The 23066-nt window shown below is 44.6% G+C and overlaps 1 protein-coding gene across 5 annotated transcripts in view; it reads left to right on the top strand.

The window, feature by feature from the left end:
- SH3PXD2A (SH3 and PX domains 2A) overlaps nucleotides 1-23066 on the top strand; it is a 205687-nt gene that overhangs the window by 113300 nt on the left and 69321 nt on the right. For 4 of the 5 annotated variants that reach the window (XM_083866967.1, XM_083866965.1, XM_083866964.1 and 1 more), the window contains one exon: nucleotides 20405-20536. In XM_083866967.1, coding sequence (XP_083723093.1) covers nucleotides 20405-20536 — 132 coding nt within the window. Of the gene's footprint in view, nucleotides 1-19616; nucleotides 19624-20404; nucleotides 20537-23066 lie in introns of those variants that run through there. The other variant, XM_083866966.1, reaches the window with a different exon arrangement.

The raw sequence follows: 23066 nt of genomic DNA, 5'->3' as shown, positions 1-23066 counted from the left end.
ATGCCAAGGGAATTGCAGTTACAGCCTCTAACAAAGACCAGCTTTATGACACTTGAAAAAGAGATGGGGTAAATAAGCACAGATTTTCAGGATTGCTGTGATGGTCTTTTAAGATAACAAACAGCTTTGAAATGCAGTTTCTTCCATGGGTGCAGATCATGGAACTATTGCATCTTTAAACAAGAGACAAATAGGCATTTTTAAATGCAAGCACTTCTCAACAAATGAGACCTTATTGACATCTTGTGTGTCTTCACCAAAGATGTGCTGGGAGGAGGCTGTTGAGTGTGAGCACAGCTGTCCCACAGTGTCCAGCAGGAATCCCACAGCTGCTGTGTCTCAGGCATGTGCAGGCATGACATGAGCATGGCTGATTGCAGAAACATTTGGAGAATGCCTCAGACAGCCAACGTCACCTCTACCCTGACGTCTGCCTTGCCAGAGTGAGTGTCTAGCTAGTCCTCTGCTCACCCCTTAGAGCAGGGAGAAACTGGATAAGTTCAGAGTTTAACAGGAGTTATGGAAACATTTACTGGTGCAGTTGATGCTGGTTGTAAACACTTGAGACCTTCTGAACCAAATGCAATGGCGTGGCACGTCCTTAGCTAAACAAAAGGGAGTTTTGTGCCGATCTGGGGCATCTCTGCATGCCAGCCCTGAGCCAGGCTTCCTCTTGTGCTAAGGGCTGTGTAAACACAGAGCCCTTTGCTTGGATATAATCTAATTATAAATTCTTTAACCTGCAGCCAGCTCAGAGACCCGGAGCTTCACTGGGGCTCTGTGAAGTCACAGGCATTTGCTGTGGCCTGAAATGCCACATGTGCTCTACCCTTGGACTTGGGAGGCTTTATTTGATATGCTGCAGAGCTGCTCAAAAAGCTGCCTTCACATTTCTAGGCAATTGAATTGTTGCTCTATGACCATCTGTCAGTACTGGAGAGCCCTCAGTACAACTGTGAGAAGTGGTTACCAGGGGCATATTCTGTACACTTGCAACAAATGGTCACTTCTTGATCCACCCAAAGACCCTCTGCAGCAAAATGGGAAGGAATTACTTTTCAAGCTCCAATTCGTCAATTGCTTTAGCCAAATGAACAGCTACTCATTTCTCACTCAGAATAGGCATTACTTCTATGCTGGCATCCATTGTGTGGGTTTTCCGTCCTCAAATCAAAATAAGGGTATATTGCTGCAAGTCTAGGAATGGATATTTGTATGGTATATTACAAGCCACAGATTACGTTAATCCATTCTGCAAACCCTACAAGCTACCATCTGTGCATGGTGAACTAATTAACCCTTGAGAGATCTGATAATCCTGATGTGGCTTATAAAACCAGTTGGAGTATGTTTCTCCCCAAAGATGTCATTGTGTCCCTCACCTCATAAACTCCCTTGCTGGCTAGAGAAAGCTGCAGACTTCTGGAATAAGATCTTGCCTTCTCCCCTTGCTGAGAATCTTTCTTGACTGTTTTCATGCCAGAGCAGTCAGATCCCAGTCATGAAGCTGAAGCAGGTATCTGGGACCTGGTGCCTGGTGGCAATAGGGACCCGGTGTGGGCTTCACAACTTTTCTACACTGAGTCTCAGTGCTCCTCAGCTACTGAGAGGATTCTCTTTACTAACTGTGAGGTCAGATCCCACACAAGAGGTGCTTTCAAAGTGGTCTCTGCCACCTGCCTTGTAGGTGGCCAAGCCCTTGTGTGTGCCCTGCTGGCCACCCCCTTCTGAAATCATAACCAATCTTCCCCTGCTCTGACTGCCCACCTTGTTGCTGGGGGCATAGCTGGCTTCAAGCCATTGCTTGGTGGCTTCCTCTGGCACCTTGTTGCTATGCTGTAGGATGCTCCTCCAAGTGAAAGGGAAGCTTTAATTATTAAGCTTTAATAATAGAGAAGTCATGGCTCCATCAGTCCTGCAGTGTTTCCTTTCCTGTGTTGTTCAGATCCTGTCTGCATCGAGCTGGCTGTGCTTTGGCTGAGTCTGGCAGCTGAAGTCCATTTTAAATAGTAATTGAGCACTTAGAATATTAAGTTAATGATTTAGTTCAAGCCAGTGTTGCCCCAGGATGCTGATGAGGCTTCCTTGAATGAGTAAACCATCTTTCAGCTGGGTTTCCCTGTCCAATTTTTGGACTAGCAAGATTATGGCTACACAGAGCCAACAATCACTGCTTTCTTTCCCTCCTGTAATCTAAAACTAGGAAGGATATATCTGCTGGCAAGTAAATAAGAACTTGAGTCCATTGGAAGATACTTCACAAACTTTTTATAGAAACATCTGTAATGCTGTCTTTTCCCTCAATGGGGAAATTACTAAGCAGAGTTGAGAGAGTTTCAGCAAGGACAGAAGTGGGGCCTCAAGCGAGAAACAAACATTGTTGTAACAACACCAAGGGCCCTCGTGGCTGATCACTTTGTGAGATGCTGCCTAGGAATTATGGGTGGAGCTGATGGCCAAAGTTGCTTCCTTGTCCTAATTCTTTATTACTAGAGAAACTGTCTTCCTTGCCCTCATGCACTAAGGATGTGTGCTCTGTCAGCTTCTGGGAGTTGCCTTAATTGCTATTTCTTTGCATTATTTGGGATAGGTTTTTTCTACTTCCTTTGTAATTACCAAGGGAAATGGCTCAACTTGTGGCTTTTTCTGTCCTTACAGCTGAGCTGTGCTCATCACTTCAGAGCTTAACCTTTCTGATCCTGTTGCACTGCATATGTCTAGCCTGCACTTAAAGTTCCATGGCATATCTTGCTCTCTTTTTTTTTTTTTTTTTTTTTTTTTTTTTTGCCATTTTATAAATGAGCTTTATTTTCTTGACTTAGTCTGAGCTGCCTCCTTTAAGACAATGTGAGAAAATTAATAGTGTGTGCCCCCCCTTCTGTGGCTTAATCATTCAATAGGGTCACAAATGTGTGAGCCCCCAGCTGGACCAGCAGAGTTATGTGGCTGGAGCTGGTTTTACCTGTTGCAGGAGTGAGGTAGTGACCCTGGGAACAAAGCTTGGTTGATGCAATTAAGTGTGGAGGTCTCTGCCAGCTTCACAGGCCTGTGGCAAGCATTTAGCTACACGTAGGTGCAGGGTGAGAAGGGAATGTACAGCCTCCAGCCCTGGCAGGTGTTGTGTGTAATATTTGCGGGAAATGGCTGCTGTAGAAGGAGAAGGAAGGACTGCTCCAAGAGACATATAGTGTTGCCTTTCCTTTCCCTTAAGGTTGCTGCACTATTGATGGGATGTCATCTGGAGTGATGTTTAATACTAAACTTTCAGTATTAGAACCGGGGGCGTGCCTTAACTAATCCAGCTGACTGTGAAATCTGTCTCAGTTTTACCTTCTCAGTCAGAAGAACTCTTAAGCCTTTTAACTGGGTTCTCAAAGCAGCCATATCAAGTGTGTTACTAAAGAGGCTGAAATATCCAATTAACTACCATGGTCAATCCCAGCATGAGCCAATGCATCTTCTCTCAGAGTGGCGACTGCAACAGATGCTGGGGACTACCTGCCTCAAGCAGGGACTTGGTCATTGCTTAGGGAATCTGAGCCCAGGTGGTAGCAACAAAGCTAGAATGTGTTTTTTTACTTAAATGTTACTTTGAGTCATTCTGTTCTCATGGTGTTTGTCTCTGAAGTCTGTCTCCTTATAGTCCCTTTGATAGTTTTAGCTTGGAAGGTTGTTTTGTTTTGTTTTTAGGGTGGTACATAGGGATGCAAGTCTGTCCAAGTCCATGACAAGGTCCTAGGAATATCTTAAATCATGTAACTTGGTGTCTTAATCCTTGTAAGAAATCTGTGGTATGACATGATCCCTGCAGACTGAGGCATGTGCTCTTGTTTGTACCCTGATGAGTCGCATGTGTGCACTGTGCTCCTTACATTGTTTCCTTGCATTAGGGCAGAAGCAGTGATGGTGGACGGGCTCCTTGGTGCCATTTGGCCTGTTGATGAGATGGCTGGATGGGATAGTTTGCCAGTCACTACTTTATAACTTCACAAGCATGTACAGACAAGATTGCTCTTGATCAGAAATTGTGATCTGTTCCCTCATCATACGATTAACCTTCTTGGCTCTATGTACTAATTACTGCATGGAATTTAAAAACAGCAGATTCTGGCAGAACATTTTGGTTCTCACATAGCTGCTTTGTTTTGTTTTGTTTTGTTCCTTTTCAGGAAGATAAAGGATTTAGTAATAAAAGAAGGGTAGAGTAAGCAAAAGCACAGCAATTAAGGACCAAACAAACCTTTTCATTTAATTACTGGGGTTATCCATCTTGGGCCTGGTTCTGGAAGAAGTTATTTGTTACTGATCACAATGTGAATCTTGAATTCAGTCATCAATGACAGAGCTTCCTCTTCTCATGACTGAGAATTATTTTTCCCCAGGTAGTGAATTTGCTAAACTTCTGATCAGTTTATTGGCTGTTGCTTGATGCAGTTATTCCCCAAAGACCTAATTCTCTTTTGTGATTTTTTTTTTCATGAGACTGTCTTTTTTTTAACAAGTTTTAAATATAATTAGAGGAACATCCATTCTGTGGGTTTAGTTTTTTTACCAAGGCAAGACTACTGCTTCTGTGCTCAGGTGCACTAGCAGAGAGCAGGATTTGAGGAAGAGCTAAGTCAGGCAGATTTCACGTCCTTGCAGCATCTGTGTGTGTGTGACCCAATTCTTCATCTTCAGTCAAGATGTGAATCTGTCCACTCCAATCCCACGCTCCAAATCCAGTCTGTAGTATTCTGGCAGAAGAAAGCTGATCTTACACTTCTCCTTGTACACCATATTTTTAAAGTCAGTGCTTAAACTGAAGTGCTTTGGACTTCTGCCTGAGGCTACTGAAGAGAAGAGCAGATAGGAGACTTTATTCCACACTGCTTCAGTTTTCTGCTGACAGGACATGTGGCCCATTAGATGTATAGGATCACTGTCATCTTCTGGGTGGCCCATATGCTGTGGTGGGAGGAAGATGGGATAAGAGAGAAAGATGTTTGTATATTGTGTGGGGGTTTTTGTTTAGCTCCTTGGCCTTTAAACTCAAGTGTGGGGAGGACAGGGTGCAGGATTAGGGAAAAGAATGTGTTTGTGTTCTTTGCCGTTCCCAGTTCAGCATCGGTGCTGCAGAGAGCCCTGTGCAGGAGAGGGCAGGGAGACTTGGGAGGGCTGGAAAAATGAGGTGTGGCTTAAGCACAGCCATGGTAGAACAGCTTGAACCCTGCAAATGCCTCAGAGAGTCTTCAGCTGAGCACAGAGAAAGCACTTGGTACCTTAGGGGATATAATGGCATTTCTCTTGTTTTTAAGGAATTCTCTGCTTTCCATCTGCTCCAGTTCTGCCTCCCTCTTCTGTCTGTTGGTGGCAGATGGTATTAATGCTGCCTGCGTGGGTTTTTCCTCTCTTGCACAGAGACTACTGGTATTTTGATTTTGGCACACTGGATAAGGCAGGTGAGAAGTGCATTTACAAGCTGGAGCAGAGAGTGATGATCCTCAGCCACTGCAGGAATCTGTATGTGGCACAGATGGGTCTGGCTGTCTGAGAGGAACAGGTAAAATCTTCCCTGGGCATTTGTGGGTAACTTAGTCTCAGGCTGGTGAGCACTTGAATCTCTCTCCTCAGATTCTGAAAACCTGGATGTAGGATGTGTGTCCTTAGCCTGCTGAGAGCACTCACCCCTAAAATAGCACTCCCTAAGTGCATCCAGCTTTGTGAGTGGCTTCACACCTGTCCCATTCTAGCTGGCCTGCGTCCAGGCTGCGTGACAGCACAAATCCTCTCTCAGGTTCACTCTGGATGGAGTGGCTCAGCTAACCAGAAATGGCTGGAAGCATTACTTACAGAGGTGTCCAGCAGGAGTTATAATGCATGTGCTGATTATTGGCTCTGCCTGGACACGCCAGTGCTGCTGAGTGTTCTGTGCTTGGCAGCATGGCTGCTTCACAGTTAGGACTTGACTCTTGCTCCATTTTTTGAGCCACACATGAATCCCAGCATGTGGGCATACCTGTGAGTTTCCAAGTGCAACGTCTGGGGCTTTTCTGCCCTCCTCCTTGGCAGTGCTGGAGGGTGTTTTTTCCCTCAGAGGGGTGATGCTCTCAGTTTGTACAGCTGTAGATGTGGATTAGCATTCAGATATTCTAGGCACTTCCTAGCAAAACTTGGAACTGCTACAAAACTGTATGTGCAGGGGCTGTACCACTGTGATCATGTGGGAAACAATCCCCACTTGCCATGTGGAAAGAGTTAATGTGAGCTATGGCTGCCAGAACAAAAACTAAACAGTCCTGGATACTTCTGGGTCTGCGAATGGGATTAAAATGGGGTTTTGCAGAAGTAAACAGAATGGAAATTTGGGACTAAATTTTCTTTGCATTTGTACTTTTAGAAAGGATGAGGCTGTGAAAATGCAGCTGTGAGCGTGTCACTGTGCAGTTTGTCAAGCACACGATCCTCTGGCCCCACTCCTCTGTTCCAACTCAGGAAAGGGCTCCCTGGTTGTGGATTTCTCCCCTGCAGGAGTGAGTTATCCAGATGATGAATTTCTGAGGCACGCTGGAGTCACGTGAAAGCCAGATGTGAACATTTTCCAAGCAGTGTGTGTGGGTCTAGCATGAGCCAGGCTACGTGGCAAGCGGACGTGGTCTGAGGTTGGTCTGCAGAGTGGTGGTGCTGGGGAGCCCGACGGCTCCCAGTGGGATCATTTCTGCCAGGGAAAGAGGAAGGTGCTGGCTGTGCTCCCCACTGAAGCCCAGCACCTCTGCCCACACCGCCCACACTGACAGGGCCTCCCCAGGCTGTTCGTGATGAAGCTGAACTTGGTGAATAAGACTAAAATTAAAGGCCTTATTTAATGCCTACTGCCAATCCTCTTACTGAGACACTTTAGCTGGATTTGCATGTTTGATAATCTACTAGTCAAATATTTTTTCAAGATACAGCCCTCTTGAACAGATGGCATGAGGAGTGGAGGAGATGTTCAGCTTCAAGAAGAGGTGATATCTCTGCAAGGATGAGAGGTTTATTTTAAAATGCAGTTTCCTAATGGGGGAAAAATAATATATGTGTTCTCCTTCAAGGACTATCTTAAAGTACTTGCTTTGAACGTGATGCATCAGCATCCCATAGACATAAGAGCAAGGAAAGCTTATTTAAGCTACCCTGGTGTGGGACAGCTGCTTGCCCAGCAAGTACAGTAACAAATGAATCTGTCATTGTGGTACCTAAGAAGTTTAATGTCTGCCCAGGCTCACACTGGGCCAGGCACCAGGCATAAATGTTGGTTTTGTTTAGGTTGTTCTGGAGCCTGGAGGTAGAAACATCAATGGCACAGTTCAACAGGGTGCCCTGAGTAGGACTGTGTGAGATAGATGAAAACACTTGCAACCTTTCTGTGCCATCCTCCCATGTCTCTGACTATCTGTTGTTCTCTGCCTAATTGAATGAAATAATTGTGTGAGCCAAGAATGCAGGGCAATGGTTCTAGTTTGGGTGAAGGCTCATCTGCATTTTTCCTTTTTCCAGACAGTTGTAATTGTACAACTACACATGGACTCTGTATCAGAGTAATTATCTGGTAAAAGTGCTTCTGTTTCTGTGGGAGGTTAGCGACACCAAGTATTTCTGTCTTCCTCCCCTGGTCTAGTACTGTTGCATTTTACTGCCTTCCCATTTAACCCAAGTGTCAAGCCCCAGCTGAATGGGAAGGGACTAGAGGAGAGAAACCTGGAGACAGGCTGACAAAGGATGATCACTGGGTCTAGGAGATGGAGATTTTGGAGATATTCACAAGGGTATGAGCATGGTGCACTGTCTGCAGATGGAAGCAAAAACAAGCCCCACAGTTTTGGGGTTCCTCACTGAGCTTTCTGCTCTATTCCTTTACTTGTCTGAAGAGTGCAGAAGGGAAGCAAGGAGGGGAAAAGTGGAGGCAAAATCACAGCAAGAAGCTCTGGACTGAGTAGACTGAGCCTGGCTTTTGGGTTCTTTACCTGCTTGGGGCAGTAAAAATGTCCCACCTGAGCCCCCAGGACAACAAACTAGTGCTTCATTTACACCAACTCCTTGGCAGGCTTGTCTTCCTAAATGTAAATTGAAATACAGGCTCAACTTCCATTTTCTGTTCTGCCATATGTGATGAACATTGCAGCCAATGAGGCTCTGGACCAATTCTAAAAAGTGGACACATCTCAGGAACAATGTGGTCAGCCAACTTCTTGCTGACTTGTCATGAGACTGTTGGCATGAGAAGATGCCAATTCTTCAGAAGAAGCATTTATTTCCCCCAGCCCTAGTCTGAGGAATCACTGATTGCATTGCTTATTTTCTTTCACCCCTTCAATTAAGACAGGAAGGGTGTAAGTCTAGAAAATGAGTCTGCAAAACGTTCAACTGCACTCATGGAACAGATCACTGTTGGAAACAGACCAGATGTCAGTATCTCTCCAGCATAGCCACTTGTTCTTATAATCCTTTTCACAGTAATTTAAGCTGCACCGTAACATCTGGGAGATTTTAGCGTTCCCAGTTGATATTAAAGGTAGGGCTTCATGGGAACAAAATAGTTTTATTAGTTAAATTGCCCTGGGACTGTTATCTGCTATGGAAGGCAACTTCCAAAGAACAGGCCATACCTGTATAATTAAACTCTTTGCTCTCCAAAGCAAGGTAGCCACATCTAGATCGCTTGTAGGGACATGTCTTTGGTCCATGATAATTTCTCAGCTATGCACAGAAGTCATTTGGGGCAAGGGTTACGTTGCCAGAGCTGCAACGACACTGAGACTCATGACCAGTATGATCCAATTCCCCACAATTACTGCAGGACTATGGTTGGGAAATACGTAGCTTAACATGCTGGACAGCTATACAGGCATTTGTTTTGAAAAATGTTTGTTGTAAAGGCTCTTCATTCCCAGCATGAAACCTCTGATTCTGTAGGAGAGTGTCCCTCCTGGTGCTGGCAGCAGTGTTAAGTCATGGATGCTGGGCCAGACAGTTTTACTAACAAAAGGAACCTGCTTCAGTAGCTGCTGCTAAAATGCCCATGAAGGAGAAATTCCTCTGCACCTGCTGGGGCAGGGCCCACCTGGATGTGCAGTGCTGGTGTGTACCGTGAATGTGACATCTGGATTTTAGTAGCATTGAGCTCATGCTTTTCACTGTAGACAACTCCAGCTATTGTAGGTTTTTGTGGAAGCTTGCTCTGCTCTAGCTATACACAAGACAAATAATCTGCTGCTAAAATGAGATGAGTGGAGCTGTATCACAAGCATAAAGCATTAGTCCCCAGCAGTCTGGCGCCTGTTCTCTTGCCAGTGGTGGGAGGAGCAGCAAACAAACCAGTCTCACTGGCAGCAGAAAAACTTCTGCTGAAATCTAGAATATGTTTCATGTTCACCATAGCAACCAGCTTAATTTTGTTCTCAAAGCTTTTTGCTCCTTCAGTTCCTTCCTTTTCTTTTGTACCTGTGGAACCCCCTTGACCCATCTGAGGGTTCCCCAACTCCATTGTGGCAGCTTGAAAGCGATGGAATGGGGTTCAGCAGCCACTTCCAGTGACACGCCTGCTGTGCTGCTATTTCTGTGCAGTGTGGCTCTGAAGGAAAACCTCCTCTATGCTCTTCCCAACTGCCTCAGCCTCGTGGCTTAGCTGTAATTTATGGATCTATGTTCCTTTTGAGCTTTTAAAAATAATTCCAGTAGGAGGAGTTTGTTCTTGCTCTAACTGAAGTCAGCAGCAGGGGCTGTGGGGACTGGTGTTAAGAGCAGAACTGGGATGCCTTTGCCCTAGGAGTGGCCTGCTCAAAGCAGGCAACTTTTAATTTTCCTTCCAAATACTGAGATTTCCCCCCCTGCACTTTCAAGTCATCTGAGACCAGCCAGTGTTCAGCTGTGTGGTAGTGAGGGAGTGGCAGGAAGCGAAGTTTTGTTCGTTTGCTGTTACCAATCCCATTGGAAACCAGGTCCAAGCCCCATGCAGAATTCCAGTAAAACCCTGTCCTAAAGGGGAAACCTGGGGCTGTTCAAAGCTTGTGTTTTGTTGGCTCAGGCACAGCATGTTTCTGAGGCCTCTGACCTCCTCTCTGTACGCTGGCTCCCGCCGCGGCTCTTCGTTTGAGCTCTCTGTGAAGTGGAATCTATCACTAATGTCTGATATTTTTATTATTTGTAGGGGGGACTCTTAAAAGCTGGTAGCAATTAGAGCTTAAATGTCTTAGAATAAAAAAAAAAAAAAAAAAAAAATCCCCAAGAAGGAAGTTTAATGCTAAGCAGATGTGCAGGAGCAGCTGAAATATGCTGGCTGTCTTCTGCTTCAGAAGCAACCTCATCCACTTCTAGCTGCTGTCAGGCTGGGGCAGCTCAGAAGTGCTCCTGCTTTTATGCTGCTTCCTGGGCTGGGAAGCTGACACTGGTGACCTGTGGGATTGTTTACCAGTTAATACTTATATTGCCCTTTTTTTCTGGCTTAAACCAATAGTTTTGACAAGGAGAAAAAACACTTTGTTCAAAAAGAAGTTTGTTTTTAATTGATAATGGCTAACAGAATTGATTTATTTATGGTGCGATCTCACATGGGTGTCTGTAGATATGGCTACTGTTGATTTACATTTAAACTGTCTCTTCTTGGCTAGACAGATCCAGAGTAGCCCTAAAATTGTGTTAAGTGCAGTGTACTTCCTCTAACTTTAGGTGTTCCTGTCTTTTGCTGCAGCTTGGGTGGGGGCAAACTCTGAAATTTTCCCAGTTACTCCTGCAATACATCATCTGCTTGATTTATCATTGTCATATTCAGGTTCTTCTGTCTGGAAAAGGATCTGACAGTTGACTGAAGTTCATAATCATGCTCTGAAGGCAGTGGAAGTCTATTCAAAAGCTAATAGACAAGTTGCTGACAACAACTCCTTCACACCCTTTCCCGTGCGTGCCCCAAGTCTGTAATAGAAACATGCTGTATATTCCCTCCATGAGCTACAGCACAAGTTGCTCTGCCAGACTATTTCCTGTTGCACTCCACCAATGCAAAGCCTTTTTCATTTTTTCTTAAATGGTAGTCCAAAGTAAATTATTGTTATTTACCATTGTGTATTTTGTAGAGTATTGTGACAGTGCAGCATATGGGTTTGGGAGTCAGATGGTTGAAAGACTTCAGAATTTTCTCCAAGCTGCCACATATATAGTGAGTTTACTGTAAACTAGTCAAAATACTGAATGCACTTGAATTGCAGTGCAACTACACAATGAAAATTGTGTCCCTAATTTAAAGAAAGGATTTCAAAACCTCAGCATTCTCCTAGTGCTGAGAAAACAGCAGTGTGTTTCTTGGACCTCTGGTTTCCATTGGGAAAGTTTGAAAGCCATTTCTTAATGTTTGTATCATGCTAGCAATTCTCTGAGTTGTCTGTGTGTCTTTTTGGCTTTGATTAACAGCTGCAAAGATAAATAGGTAAATAGATTTGCAGGTCTGAGGCTTAGTAAGTCAAACTGTCTCTTGGTATGTGTTTTCTGAGCTATTGGGAGTAAGCTCAGGGCATCTCTTACTCTCAGAACTCAAAGTTGGATCACCTACAGATCAGTTTCATAAGTTCTGCAAATCCACTAAAATACAAAAATTAACCATGTGGTTCTTATGACTTGACCTTCCTCTGAATCCTCATCATGCCAACACTACTCTTAAGAAAAACTTAATGTCTCTTTTAAAGCTGTCTTTACTAATTCTCAGATTTTCTGATATGACTGTTTTTGACTGTTTTCTTCTGTCTCTAATTACTTTCTTTTTTCATGGCTGCCCTATGATTGGATTTCAAGTTTGGATGTCCAGTTTGTCTGAGACTCCAAAAAAGAGTGTCACTCCAGGTAAATTCTTGTGCCTTGATGTTCTGCATGCTATTAAAATCAGAATTTTTTTAAGCTGAAGCTGCGTGTGGTTTTGGAAGTTTTCTTGAATGTGAGTCTCTGACAGTGGATACCCCAGATATGTTGTCTGCTTGTGTATTGGTTTTTCATGATGCATGATTTTCTGGTAAGGAAGAGCTTTGCTTTTCTGATGACTGCCTCACCTTGATGTTGCTGCTTGCAGAGGTTAGTAGTTTGCAGGGTTTTATTTTCCTTGCCCAACTCAAAGCCACAGTACAAGGCAACTTTCTCTTGTGATGGGTTGAGCCTGCACCACTGTGCTCTCACTATTCTGTGTGGGAGAAACATTATGGGTCAGGATAAGGCAGAGAAACATGACTGTCTGCCCCCTATCCTTCTGAAGTGCTCTTTGCATTTCCCCAGCAAACAGAAGTGGTTTCATATGAAAAATCTGAAACTCTGATAAAGATGCAGAATTTTCAAGGGAGCATCAGCCCCCTCATTGCAACAAGTCAGGAAGGAGGAGGAAGTAGGGAACAGCTTCTAGGTGTGAGGTGTCAGGGTCTAGGGAGCAGTAGTCCCATACAAGGCAAAAACTAAACTTTATAGTATAAGGAATCAGGACTTTGGCTGTGTAACCAGTCGATTTCTTCTGCAAACATTGGTCACTTGACATGGAATATCACAGAAGAGTTCTTTTTCTCCTTCAGACTTAGGAGAGATCACAAGTGATAGATCCTGTGTCTGTACAGGATGCTGGGCTGGTGACTGAAGCAGTTAAGGCTACATATAGGTCTCAGGGCAAGGACAGATGGAAACACTCCTGCTGATTTCCATACCAGATTTGGTAAATATTCAAGTTCATGCCCTGTTGAAAGTATGCGAACAAAATCCCACCACTCGATGGATGAGTGCTTGCTTGTCTGAAGTTTTCAGTGAGCAAGACTGCTGTGATTCCAGAAATGCTATTCTTTACAGAACTTGAATATATCCTTGGGGAGGTTCTGCCTCATCTTTGTAGAACAGGTCTAATTTGAGGGTGGTAACTGGATATAAAAGTGCAGAAATATCTGAAGTATTCAGTCACAGGAACCTGCTACTTCATAGGCTATGGGGGAGTTGAGAAAGAAAAACAGAATGAGACTGAACAAGAGAGAAACATTTTTAAGATTACACAGAAGAGGTGGTGTTCCTCAGTAAAAATGACAAGAACCCCTCAGATTATCTGGCTGCAGGGTGAGGTTGGGTTTCTTTGATTCGATAGATCTGTTGGGACTGTTTCATGTTGTCTTATATGAAATGGCAAACTGAATGTCAATGTCTTTAGCCTTCTTGAAGGGCAAGGAAGCAAAATCTTTTATAAATACATTTTTTTCCCTTCTGCTTACTGCTTTTAGCTAAATGCATGTTGCTAGTTTGACAAAGAAAAAGAAATCTGTGCATGATGAGTGTGCAAATATAAATGATTAATTGCATTGCATGGTGCTTGAGAAGGTGAATGTTGAAATATAGTGCTGCTCAAACTTTAAAAGTGGTTTCATTTTGTACTTTGGGAAAAAATGGGTGCCACACAGCCACAGCCTGGGAGGTGCTGTGGTGGGATTCTAGTTTGGTCACCCTGATTGCTGTTAAAATCCTTGGCTGGTCTGCTCTGTGCCATGTGGAGGGGATAGGAATGTGTTGCACCAGTGAGCAAGACTAGGGCAAATGCCAGAGTATATTGGTGACTTCATCCTGGTGGAAGACCCAGTTTGGCAGCTGTGTGAAAATCTCCAAGCAGTTTAACAGATTTGTGTGCAAAATACTTAAATATTCTTAACTGTTGCTACCTGTAACCTAGTTGGTTGGAATCATTGCTCAGAGAGCCAACTTTCCAAGAAGGAGTGGAAAGAGGACTCAACTTTTTACTTTCACCCTCCTGCCTCTAATTTTTCTTGGCTCAGTTTTAAAACCTAGCAGATCAAAAATAAAAAATAAAAATCCCAAGACCAATAGGCTCCACTTGGCAAAGGTCGGCACTGAATTTTTCTGTTGGTCAGGATTTTGTTGGAAATGCTGCTGAGGGCTGTAAAGAGGGAAGAACTGAATTGGAGCAGCTGCTTGAGAGAGCTCCTGCCTGCCTTTTACCATGGGCCAGGCTCATTCCTGAGGTGCTCCCCTTGGGGGCTGTGTTTTGCTGCTGATTTTAGCTGTGTGTCACACACACACACCAGTGCTGGAAGCCACAGTCTACTTAAAGCTGCCACTTGTCCCAGATGCTTGAAGGCTCACCCAGATCTTGGTTCTTGGAAGTGACAGAAAGTACTACGTGTGTCTTATGGTGGGGAAATGAGTCCAGGCATCCAGTTAATTTTTTTCGTTATGATTGCTGATCATAGTCTCTCTTTGGTGACAAGGTGTGCTGTTGGTGTGGGCCCCCTACAGCTGTTTGTAGCAGCAACCCAGGAGGTCAGGAGAGACTTAGTGCAGCTCATGGGGTTACCATCTAGACCAAATCTTGGCATGTTTAGCCAAAAAGATAGCAAGAAGGGCTAGAGCTTTGGCTCATGTCCTCATGTCCTGAAAGGCTTGCAGAGCACATGAGCAAGGAAGGTGGATTGCTGGATGGATGCTCCCTTAGCGAGAAACTTCTCATACATCAATCACAGCTGTCAGTCTGGGGTGAGAGGGTTTATGTGCTGACCTGGCCATTGCTGGGTGCATGATGCTCAATCTTGTTTTATTCTCAAGCATTCTTGAGGATTTGGACAAGGTTTTAGGCCAAATTTCTCTGGCTTTGGGTCTTCTGCACTACCTTGGTTTGGATCTGATCACCTTTCTCTTTCTGCTTTCCACCCATCTCTAATAGCAGGATGTCACCTGCTTCTGAAAATGCAATAGTGTCTTTGTCCTTTGGAAAAGAGCTACCTGGCCAAGCTCAGGGAAGAACTACAGGAATCATAGTGTATTAATAACCCATTTGATAGATTTTCCCAGATGTTTATTTTCTTCTGTAATTGGCAATAATCCAGACCTTGAGACTGGATTTGTAGTTAATTTCTGAAGTAACTGTGGGAGGTGATGAACTTTTGTCTCTCTCCCAAGGCTTTGTGGCTCAGGGCTGCTACACCAAGAGCCTCTGAGCTCTGAAGTTAAACACTACTGGGATTGGGAGGATTTCTATCTGGCGGGAGGGATGAACGTGAATCCCCTTCACTCACAGCTTGTGGCAGTAGTAGTCTTACCTCCAGGAATAATTGATGTATAAATACAGTCTGAATTTTGGTAAGTGGCACCAGGGCTGAAGCGTGACAGGCTGGAGTGCAGGAATATCTAAGAGAGGAGTCGAAGCCCTGATTGTTTCAGGTACACAAAGACTAAAAAACAGACAAAAATCCAAAACACCAAGACAAAACAAAAACCCTGTCTGTGGATAGAAGAGAGATCCTAGACTGGGAAGCACAGTTTTGATCTGAATCCATGTTGTCCCCATAGAGATTTGTAGCAGGCTTCACTAGTCTCATCTCACTGCTTACTCTAGGAACTGGTTATTTTAAGAACTGCTTTTCCAACACTGCTGCAATATGATGAAATCTTTTGTACTCTCACATGCATTATTAGGCAAAGTCTGTTTTATCTTGTGTGCAATACACAAAGATAATACACTTAACCCAATTATTAGGCAGACCTAAGCTCTCTATTTTAACACAGTTCAGGATAAATCATGGGTGGAAGGCTCAAAGAAAACATGCAATTTTAATGTTTATTTATTATAGTCATGTGATCCTTCTGATAAGAAAGAAAATAAGTTTTTAGGGGAAGGAATTCCATGTGTTTAAAGCTGGGTGTACGGTTGCTCTAAGGGGTTAGACTGATCTGAGGATCTTAAGTAGGCTTGCTGCTATTCTGGGTATTTTTTTTTTCCTTCATCCTTCCCCAGAAGGAGTTTTCCAGAGATACATAAAAGCTTGCCCTTCAAGAACTGGCTTTAACAAGAAACCGCAGCTCTAGATCCAAGCTACCACAGTTACTCCTCCCTGTGCGTGGAAAAGTGCAGAGCTCTGCCATTATCTTATGGAATGCCAGGACACTGGGGGCCGTGTCTGCCAGACACCCCAGTGTGCAGACCCTGCACGTGTCCACAGCAGCTGTGCCCATGTTGGAAGGGCTGGACTACCTGCCAGTTGGTTGTTCAGCTGTGACTCACCCCTCTGGTGTTCACTGGCCGTTTCTGTGGTTTTGGCTGCTTCTGCAGGACTTCCACTGACCAGCCCAGTACTAATTCATTTAGTCTCAATCTGTAACTGCTTGATTGATAGTCGTGAAAGAGCAATATAAGAGCCTGTGCACTGTATGGATTAAAAGAGCAGACATGTTTATAGCCTGATAACAACGGAGTAATCTGGCAAAGATCAGGAGTCTCACATTCCCATATCCAGATGATTTTATTTTTGGAGTCCAGTTGGTGGTTTTCATTTTTGGCTATTGCAAAACCATCGTAGGTCTTAGCTGTTGCAACACAGGAGGAGGAGGAGGATGATGTTGGAACGGACGTTCTGCGCTCTTATTTAGGAGGCTTTCACAGTAGTTGCTGATCTCCGAGTAAAGCAGGAGGAATGATGCTCCCTCCTCACTGCCTAGTGAGGGGGACAGGGTGCAACTGTGTCACTTAATAGTGCCAGCTGTGAGGGGCATGGACAAGCTCCAATGACATTTCTGCTCCGCCCTAGGAAGAGAAGTGCTGAGGTGAGGAGCGAGGAGCGGGAGGATTGTAAAGTGGAGCCCTATGGAGAGGAGGAGGGGTATCCTCAAGACTTTAACCAGGAAACGGACTCGAGGCAAAAAGAAATGGAGAGGCAAGCAAACTCTTATTTCAGCCAGCAATCTGTGCTCTGCTCCGGGGAGGGCTTGCAAGTTGGTGCTTAACCAAAACACTTAATTCTGCTTTTTTGGAGGGAGAGGAGGGGGGACCTTTACCTGGCACATCAATGTTATCCTATCCTCTGCTCTCCATTTCTCCTGCCTGGGCTGAAGATGCTTTTTAAAAAGTAGGGCTGTTGTGTCAGTGTGGCATTGCAACTGCATGTGAGCTTGCTGGGAAATTTGTGCCACGCTGCATCCCTCTCCTCTGGTGTGCTCACACTGAGGAGGCTGTTACTCTTCAATGCATGCTGTGTCCTGTGTTACAAATTAGACCTGAACTAATTGGCAGGGATGCGGAAGCGCCCACGGCAGCGGGTGTAATTGGTGCTGTGCTCCCTGTGGTGTTGCCTGTCTTGTTCTTTTGAATCCCCTTTGGAGAGTCTGACATAGTGTAGCAGCAATGTTGTGGGCATCCTGAGTGTCACTGAGGAGTAATTCATCTAAAGAAGTTTGTGGGGGATGGAAAGCTGAGGAGGAATAAAATCCCTTACTGTGCCTGAAGGGAATGTTGAAACAACCCAAACCAGGCTACCCAGAAAATGGTTAAGGCTTTTGGTTACTGGAAGGAGCTGTTTCTCTCTCTTTTCTTCCTCCTCTTCTTCCTTTCTTTGCTCTTACTGAAATCTTCCCTGCTGTGCAGTACTTAATCTTGGGTGACCATCACTCCAGGAGCCACAGGGACCCCACACCTTATAAGGGGGATGTCTTCTAGGCATGATCTGCTTCAGCTGTAAATGAACAAGTTTGTTTGACCTTGGTTACTTCCTAGACAAAGGAATTTATCACCCTATTTTTTTTGTCTTAATAGGAGCCCTGTAGCACTTATACAAGCGTCTGTTAAAACAATCTCTTTAATTGCATGTGTTCCTCCAGCCACTGTAGTGACAAAGAAATTCTCCTGCAGTGACTACCTTATCCAAGGCAGGACAGAGTAACCCAGAGAAGCCCTGCTGGGTTTCAGATATGAGAATGCAGATGTAACATATCTTGCCAAACTGTTTTAAGTGCCTTTTTTTTTTTTTTTTTTTTTTTTTTTTTAGCAGAGTTGTGGAGTTGGATTTGAAGTGCTGATTCTTAGTGTTTCCTGGCAAGGGCATTCCCCTGGCACATGGTCCCTGGCTTGGCCTGTGTGGCTGCCAGTGGGGTGTTTGCCAGCCTGTGCTCCAGCCTGGTCCTCTCCTTGTTCCCAGCAGGGACACGTGCATCACATGAACACTGCTCTGGCCACCAAGCCAATGCAGGCTTTTGGATTTTTTTCTCCTTCCTCCAGTCCCATGAAAACTGCCTAGTAGGTTGGAGGAAAGAAGGCATTTGAGTTGTTGGTTTAGCAATTAGCTTCCTGCATGTTCCCTTGCTGCTCTTTGGTCCCTCTGGCCTTTCTGCACACTGAATTCTCTGCTGGTGCACGTGCATAGACCTAAGTCCATGACAGCTTTTGTTTCTGGTTAAAAAAACCTTGTATTTATCTCAAGACAAAAACAAAGTAGGGTTGTAGGTATTACTTGCTTAAGTGGGTTGAAGGAAGATTATAACACTGCTGGATTCTGGACTGGAGAAAAGACTGTGTGTGAAACAGGGGAAAGCATCTCATTGTATATTCGAGGTAGCCCAAGTAGCACTGGTTTAAACCAGAGTGCACGAGTCAGGTTGATTGATCATGAAGAGAAACATGATGCTTATTTGGAATGGACAGCTATGGTGAAAATTTGTATTATAAATTTCCATGTTGTCAGTTCATGGTCTTCTGTTCCTGCTACTGGCTGTGGTTCAACTATCTATAGAAAAGCTAAATCTCTTAAACACAAGCTTCTAGAGGAGATGACTCCTCTTTAAAGAAAATTAACTTAGGTAATTTGAGGAGAGGCAGAGGCATGCTTAGGGAGTAAGGAAGTCTTCTAATTTTCTGAGTTTCTTAAACCTGTTCCAAGGGGAGGCATTGTGATAGTGTTTCTTTTCAGGAAACAATTGAATTAATTGCTTTTTTTCCCTAGGATTTTCATTTCACAGGATGCTGTCTTAATGGCTGATGCATTCTTTACCTCTTTCTTGGCAGGGATGCTAATTACTTGTCTGTAGAATCACTTTGCATCTCCAGTCCAAACACACATGAACATGCTGAGTTTGGAAATACAGCACCCAGCATCCTGTGCTTGGCTGTCAGTCCCTTGACTTTTCTGGTGGACAGTTTCAGACCATGCTGCTTCCTTCCTGTCTCTCGTAGCCAATTTGTCATCAGAAATTCAGGAAAACCTGGAGTCTGCTCCTGGCTCTGTCCCTGTTGTGTAAAATGGGATATTCAGCAAGTTGTATATCTGCTTCTGTCCTCCCTTTCAATCTGCATCTTAATCCAGAGCAACATGGACTGTCTCTTAATGTGTAAAATGTATAATAATTATTGCTGGTGTTTCAAACTGCTGTAATTGAGAAAACCTGTAAAATAATTTTGCATTCAGGCACGTTGGCTCTTACAAAATAAGGACCTCAACTTGGAGGTTTTCATGACTTTTCAAGGCGGTTTCTAGGCCGAGCAGAGTCAGCCCGTGCCCGGGTTTGGGAGTGCAGAGAGGCCCCGTCTGCACTGTTTGTGTTGCACTGCAGAGCCGGGATGCAGCAGCCCAAGGGCTCCCTCCACATCTGGCACTGGGCTGTGCCTGCCCCGTGGCTCCACCTCGAAATGCATGATTTCGGTTCGGGGGTGAAAAAGTCAGAAATAATAATAATTTTAAAGAGACCAGTAGTGTGGGGGAAGGGAGGGAAGGAGGAGAGTTATTTTGCACCTTTCGTGGCCCCTGTTCGCGTGAGCGCCTGCTCTCATTCATAAATGGCTCTGACAGCCGAAAGCCCTCGGTCCGAGGAGAAATCAAACAACTGCGGGTTGGCTCCGAGGGCTCCAGAGAGGCGATGGAGAGGGGGAGCCGAGCCCGTCCCGCCGGGGCTGCTCTGCCCGGGGAATGCGGAACTGCGGGGCTGGCGGGGGGCAGGCGGGGGTGGCCGGCTCTCTGCAGCGATCTGGCGCTATAACTTTTTTTCTTCTTCTTCTGTTTCAAGTAAACACTCTTCCCCGCCCTCCCCTCGCTCCCTCCACCCCACCTCCCTCTCTTTTCAGTCCCGCTCATGTGTTTCTATTTAAGGGCTGCAGTGCAGACGAATATGATTGGCATCTACAGCCCCCTCTTGACTTTCAGCTCAAGCCTTTAGAGTGGAGAAGGAGCTGAGCCGCCAAGGGGAGAGCTGTTTCTTCTTTGGGTTTACTGGGGGGATGGCTCAGCTGTGGATTTATACTGCTTCTGCCCAGGATTTTTCTCTCTGAATGGGAGCAAGGATTGTGGAAACCATGTTGGGAAGAGGTTTATTTTCAGAATCCATCATGAAACTGTGCAACTAAATCACTTTTTTGGCTCCTTTTTTATATTTTTTTTTCTTCCCCTTTTTTCTTCTTCTTCTCTCCAATGTCCCTCTGTGCTGCTGGGTTGTGGGCCAGAGGAGGCTGTTTCTATATGGCCAGCCATTTGGGGATATGCTGCGAGCCCAGGTTGTTTGCTGATTCGCTTGGCTCTGGTGACAAGTTGGCCTGTTGTGAATCGGATGGACGGAGGTCGCTCTCAAGGAGCCATGGCTGGAAGCTGGCTTACGGCTTGCTTTTTCCCTTCCCCAGGTGCTGATGCTAGCTCTGAACCCATGATCCTGGAGCAATATGTGGTGGTGTCCAACTATGAGAAGCAGGAGAACTCTGAGATCAGCCTCCAGGCTGGAGAGGTTGTGGATGTCATAGAGAAAAATGAAAGCGGTAAGTTGTATTTGCTGCTTTTCCCTCAATGGTCCGATTTTTGCATTTGTTCCTCTGCTTTCAGTTTCCTCGTCACTACTTGTTAGCCGTACGTTTGCTCCATCTGGTACAGTTACTATGTCTGGCAGAGGATGTTGAAGTCTCTCAGTGTTGATTTGGGCTGGGGGCCAAATGTTGCCTTCTACTGTAAGAATGTTTCATAGGTTTTGTGTGTTAATTAGCCAAGGTACGCTAATGGAAAATGAAGGTGACGGAGAGAAGGATCTGCAGCTAATGAAGCTGATGTATAGTAGGCTGCTGTAGTTGCCCTGCTGTCTCTTCAAGTTTCTGTCAGTATTTCCATTACTAACTCCCTTTGCAGAGGATTTATAGGATGAGTGTTTAAAAATTGCTTGGGATGAAACTTGGCTTGACAGCTTAGCCTGTGGCCCAGAGCTCGGTAGGGAGGGGAGAGAATGTGCGTAGATAAATACGTGGCCATGCACGGTTTCAAAACTTCTTGCAGAAGTATTAATTGGGGAATTTTGAGGCAAAGAGGCAGAGGCTGTCATATAAAAGCAAGATCAAATCCCCTTCTGCTGTGCGCGGAATAACCAGATTGCACTTGGAAAAGGAGATTTTTGGCAAGTGTTTGTATAGCTTTCTTTTGTGTATTTTAATTTTTGGATGCCTGGTAGCTTTGAGTTGGGCAGAACACATGCAGGAGACTGTGTACGTGTGAGTGGTTGGAGTGGCTTAGCAGCTGGTTTGAATAACTGCCTGTCTTCAGCAGCTCCCCCTCCTCCCCTCCAGCACTCCTTGTGTATTAATCCAGAGCTGGTGTCCAGGACTGGTTTCCAGCCCACTCGTGACTTGTGTGTCCTCATCCAGAGAAGCTGCTGACATTTGGATCTGTTCAAGCCAAGGCTCATGTTGTGGTACCTCCACACTCAGTGCTCTCACCGCTGGCAGGCTCTGGAGTACGCTGGGCACAGCAGAGCTTGGGGGCACTAGGGCACCCTGATCCCAGCTTCAAATTCAGCTTCCATAGCTCTGAGCCAGGTTATCCACAAAGACTACCATGCATTGTATTTTTTTTCCTTCATTTAATGGAGTGGTAATTACTCTGTTGTATGAGAGCCTCCTGCTTGCTTGGCTCAAAGTGATACAGTCATTTTGCTGGCTGATGATTTAGTGTGGAGTCCAAAAGGATTGTGTGTGAAAAGGCGCTGGCTAGTGTGAACAGAAATACCCATCTCCTGGGTACTGACTGTATCACTTGCAAAACCAATAGAAACCAAACTGCTCATCTGCCCCACGTCAAAGCAATGGCTGTGATTGACAAGGGAAAAATGTCTTCACTTCTTGAACTGTGTCTGGCCTAGTGGATAAGCATCCTCCCTTCCAAGCCTATGGCTTCTCATTGCCAATAGTGGGTGTCCCTGCCATCAGAGCAAGCCTGGTTATATTGTGGCAACTTATATTCATAGTCATGATATCCTTGTCTTGGATAATGACTTATGGAGCCGTGGGAATTAACTGGGCTGTTAAATAATACAAGAAATGTCTGAATTGTTCCTTTGTCTTTTCATTTAGTGTGGCCTCTCTGCCTTGCACTGTTTGGACCACATTGTATTGAACCACATGGTATGCAGAGATAGAAATGGAGAATGTCAGGGTTTGAATTAATTAATGGGTCCAGGAATGTGACTCTTCTCAGGGGACATCCTTGAATTTGGATTATACTTCTTAAAACCATATTCTGATGCTTTGCAGCCAGATTCCTTAATGTCCATGTAAACAAGAAAGGAAATCTGAAGCCTGAAATTCCATGCTGTAATTTTGCTCTTTATATTTATGTACATACAAAATAAAGATATGTATATCCTTAAAAAGTAAAAAAAAAAAAAAAACCAAGAAAAAAAAAAAAAACCACAACAGATAAGCTCATAAGTCACAGATTGGTGATGGAGAGAGTATCACTTGCCTGGATGTCTGTTTTAACTGCTCTGGTAGGGAACTCATGGTTTACTTATTCAAATAACAGGACTCCAAATAGTCCCTTAATTCTCCCCTAGGTTAGGGATACCACAGGAATAACTTCAATACTATGTCGTCTTGTCTCTTCAGCTACAGCTGAACCTTTGGATGGCACGTAATGAAACCAGCAAAAGTTTCTCAAGAGTCAACTTTCAAAACTTATGGATTATGGCTTGAATTTGAGTATCTTGCTTGGTGTAAGCAAGCAAAGCTAGGAGATATGTTTATGACCTCTAAGAACATGGGGATATAATTTTCAAGAAAATAAGATTGTTTGGCTATGCACATGTGTAATACTTCATTTGACTGTATGGTTATGTTGGCCTTGTAGGTGTTGTGAAACTCTACCTGTGATGTATAAATTAGGCTCACTCTTCTAATCCATACAAAGAACATGCAAGGTGTTCTGGATGTCACCTGCAGCAGGGACAACGTCTTCAATGAAAGGAAGGAAGAGTGGCTGGACAGCTTGTTATCTAACAGCTAAGTCCTGTCAGACTGGACAGTGTGT

The sequence above is a fragment of the Zosterops lateralis genome (assembly GCF_965231275.1).
Source record: "Zosterops lateralis genome assembly, chromosome: 8".
Taxonomy (NCBI): domain Eukaryota; kingdom Metazoa; phylum Chordata; class Aves; order Passeriformes; family Zosteropidae; genus Zosterops; species Zosterops lateralis.
The sequence above is the reverse complement of the archived record's forward strand: the minus strand, read 5'-3'. Positions and strand labels throughout refer to the sequence as shown.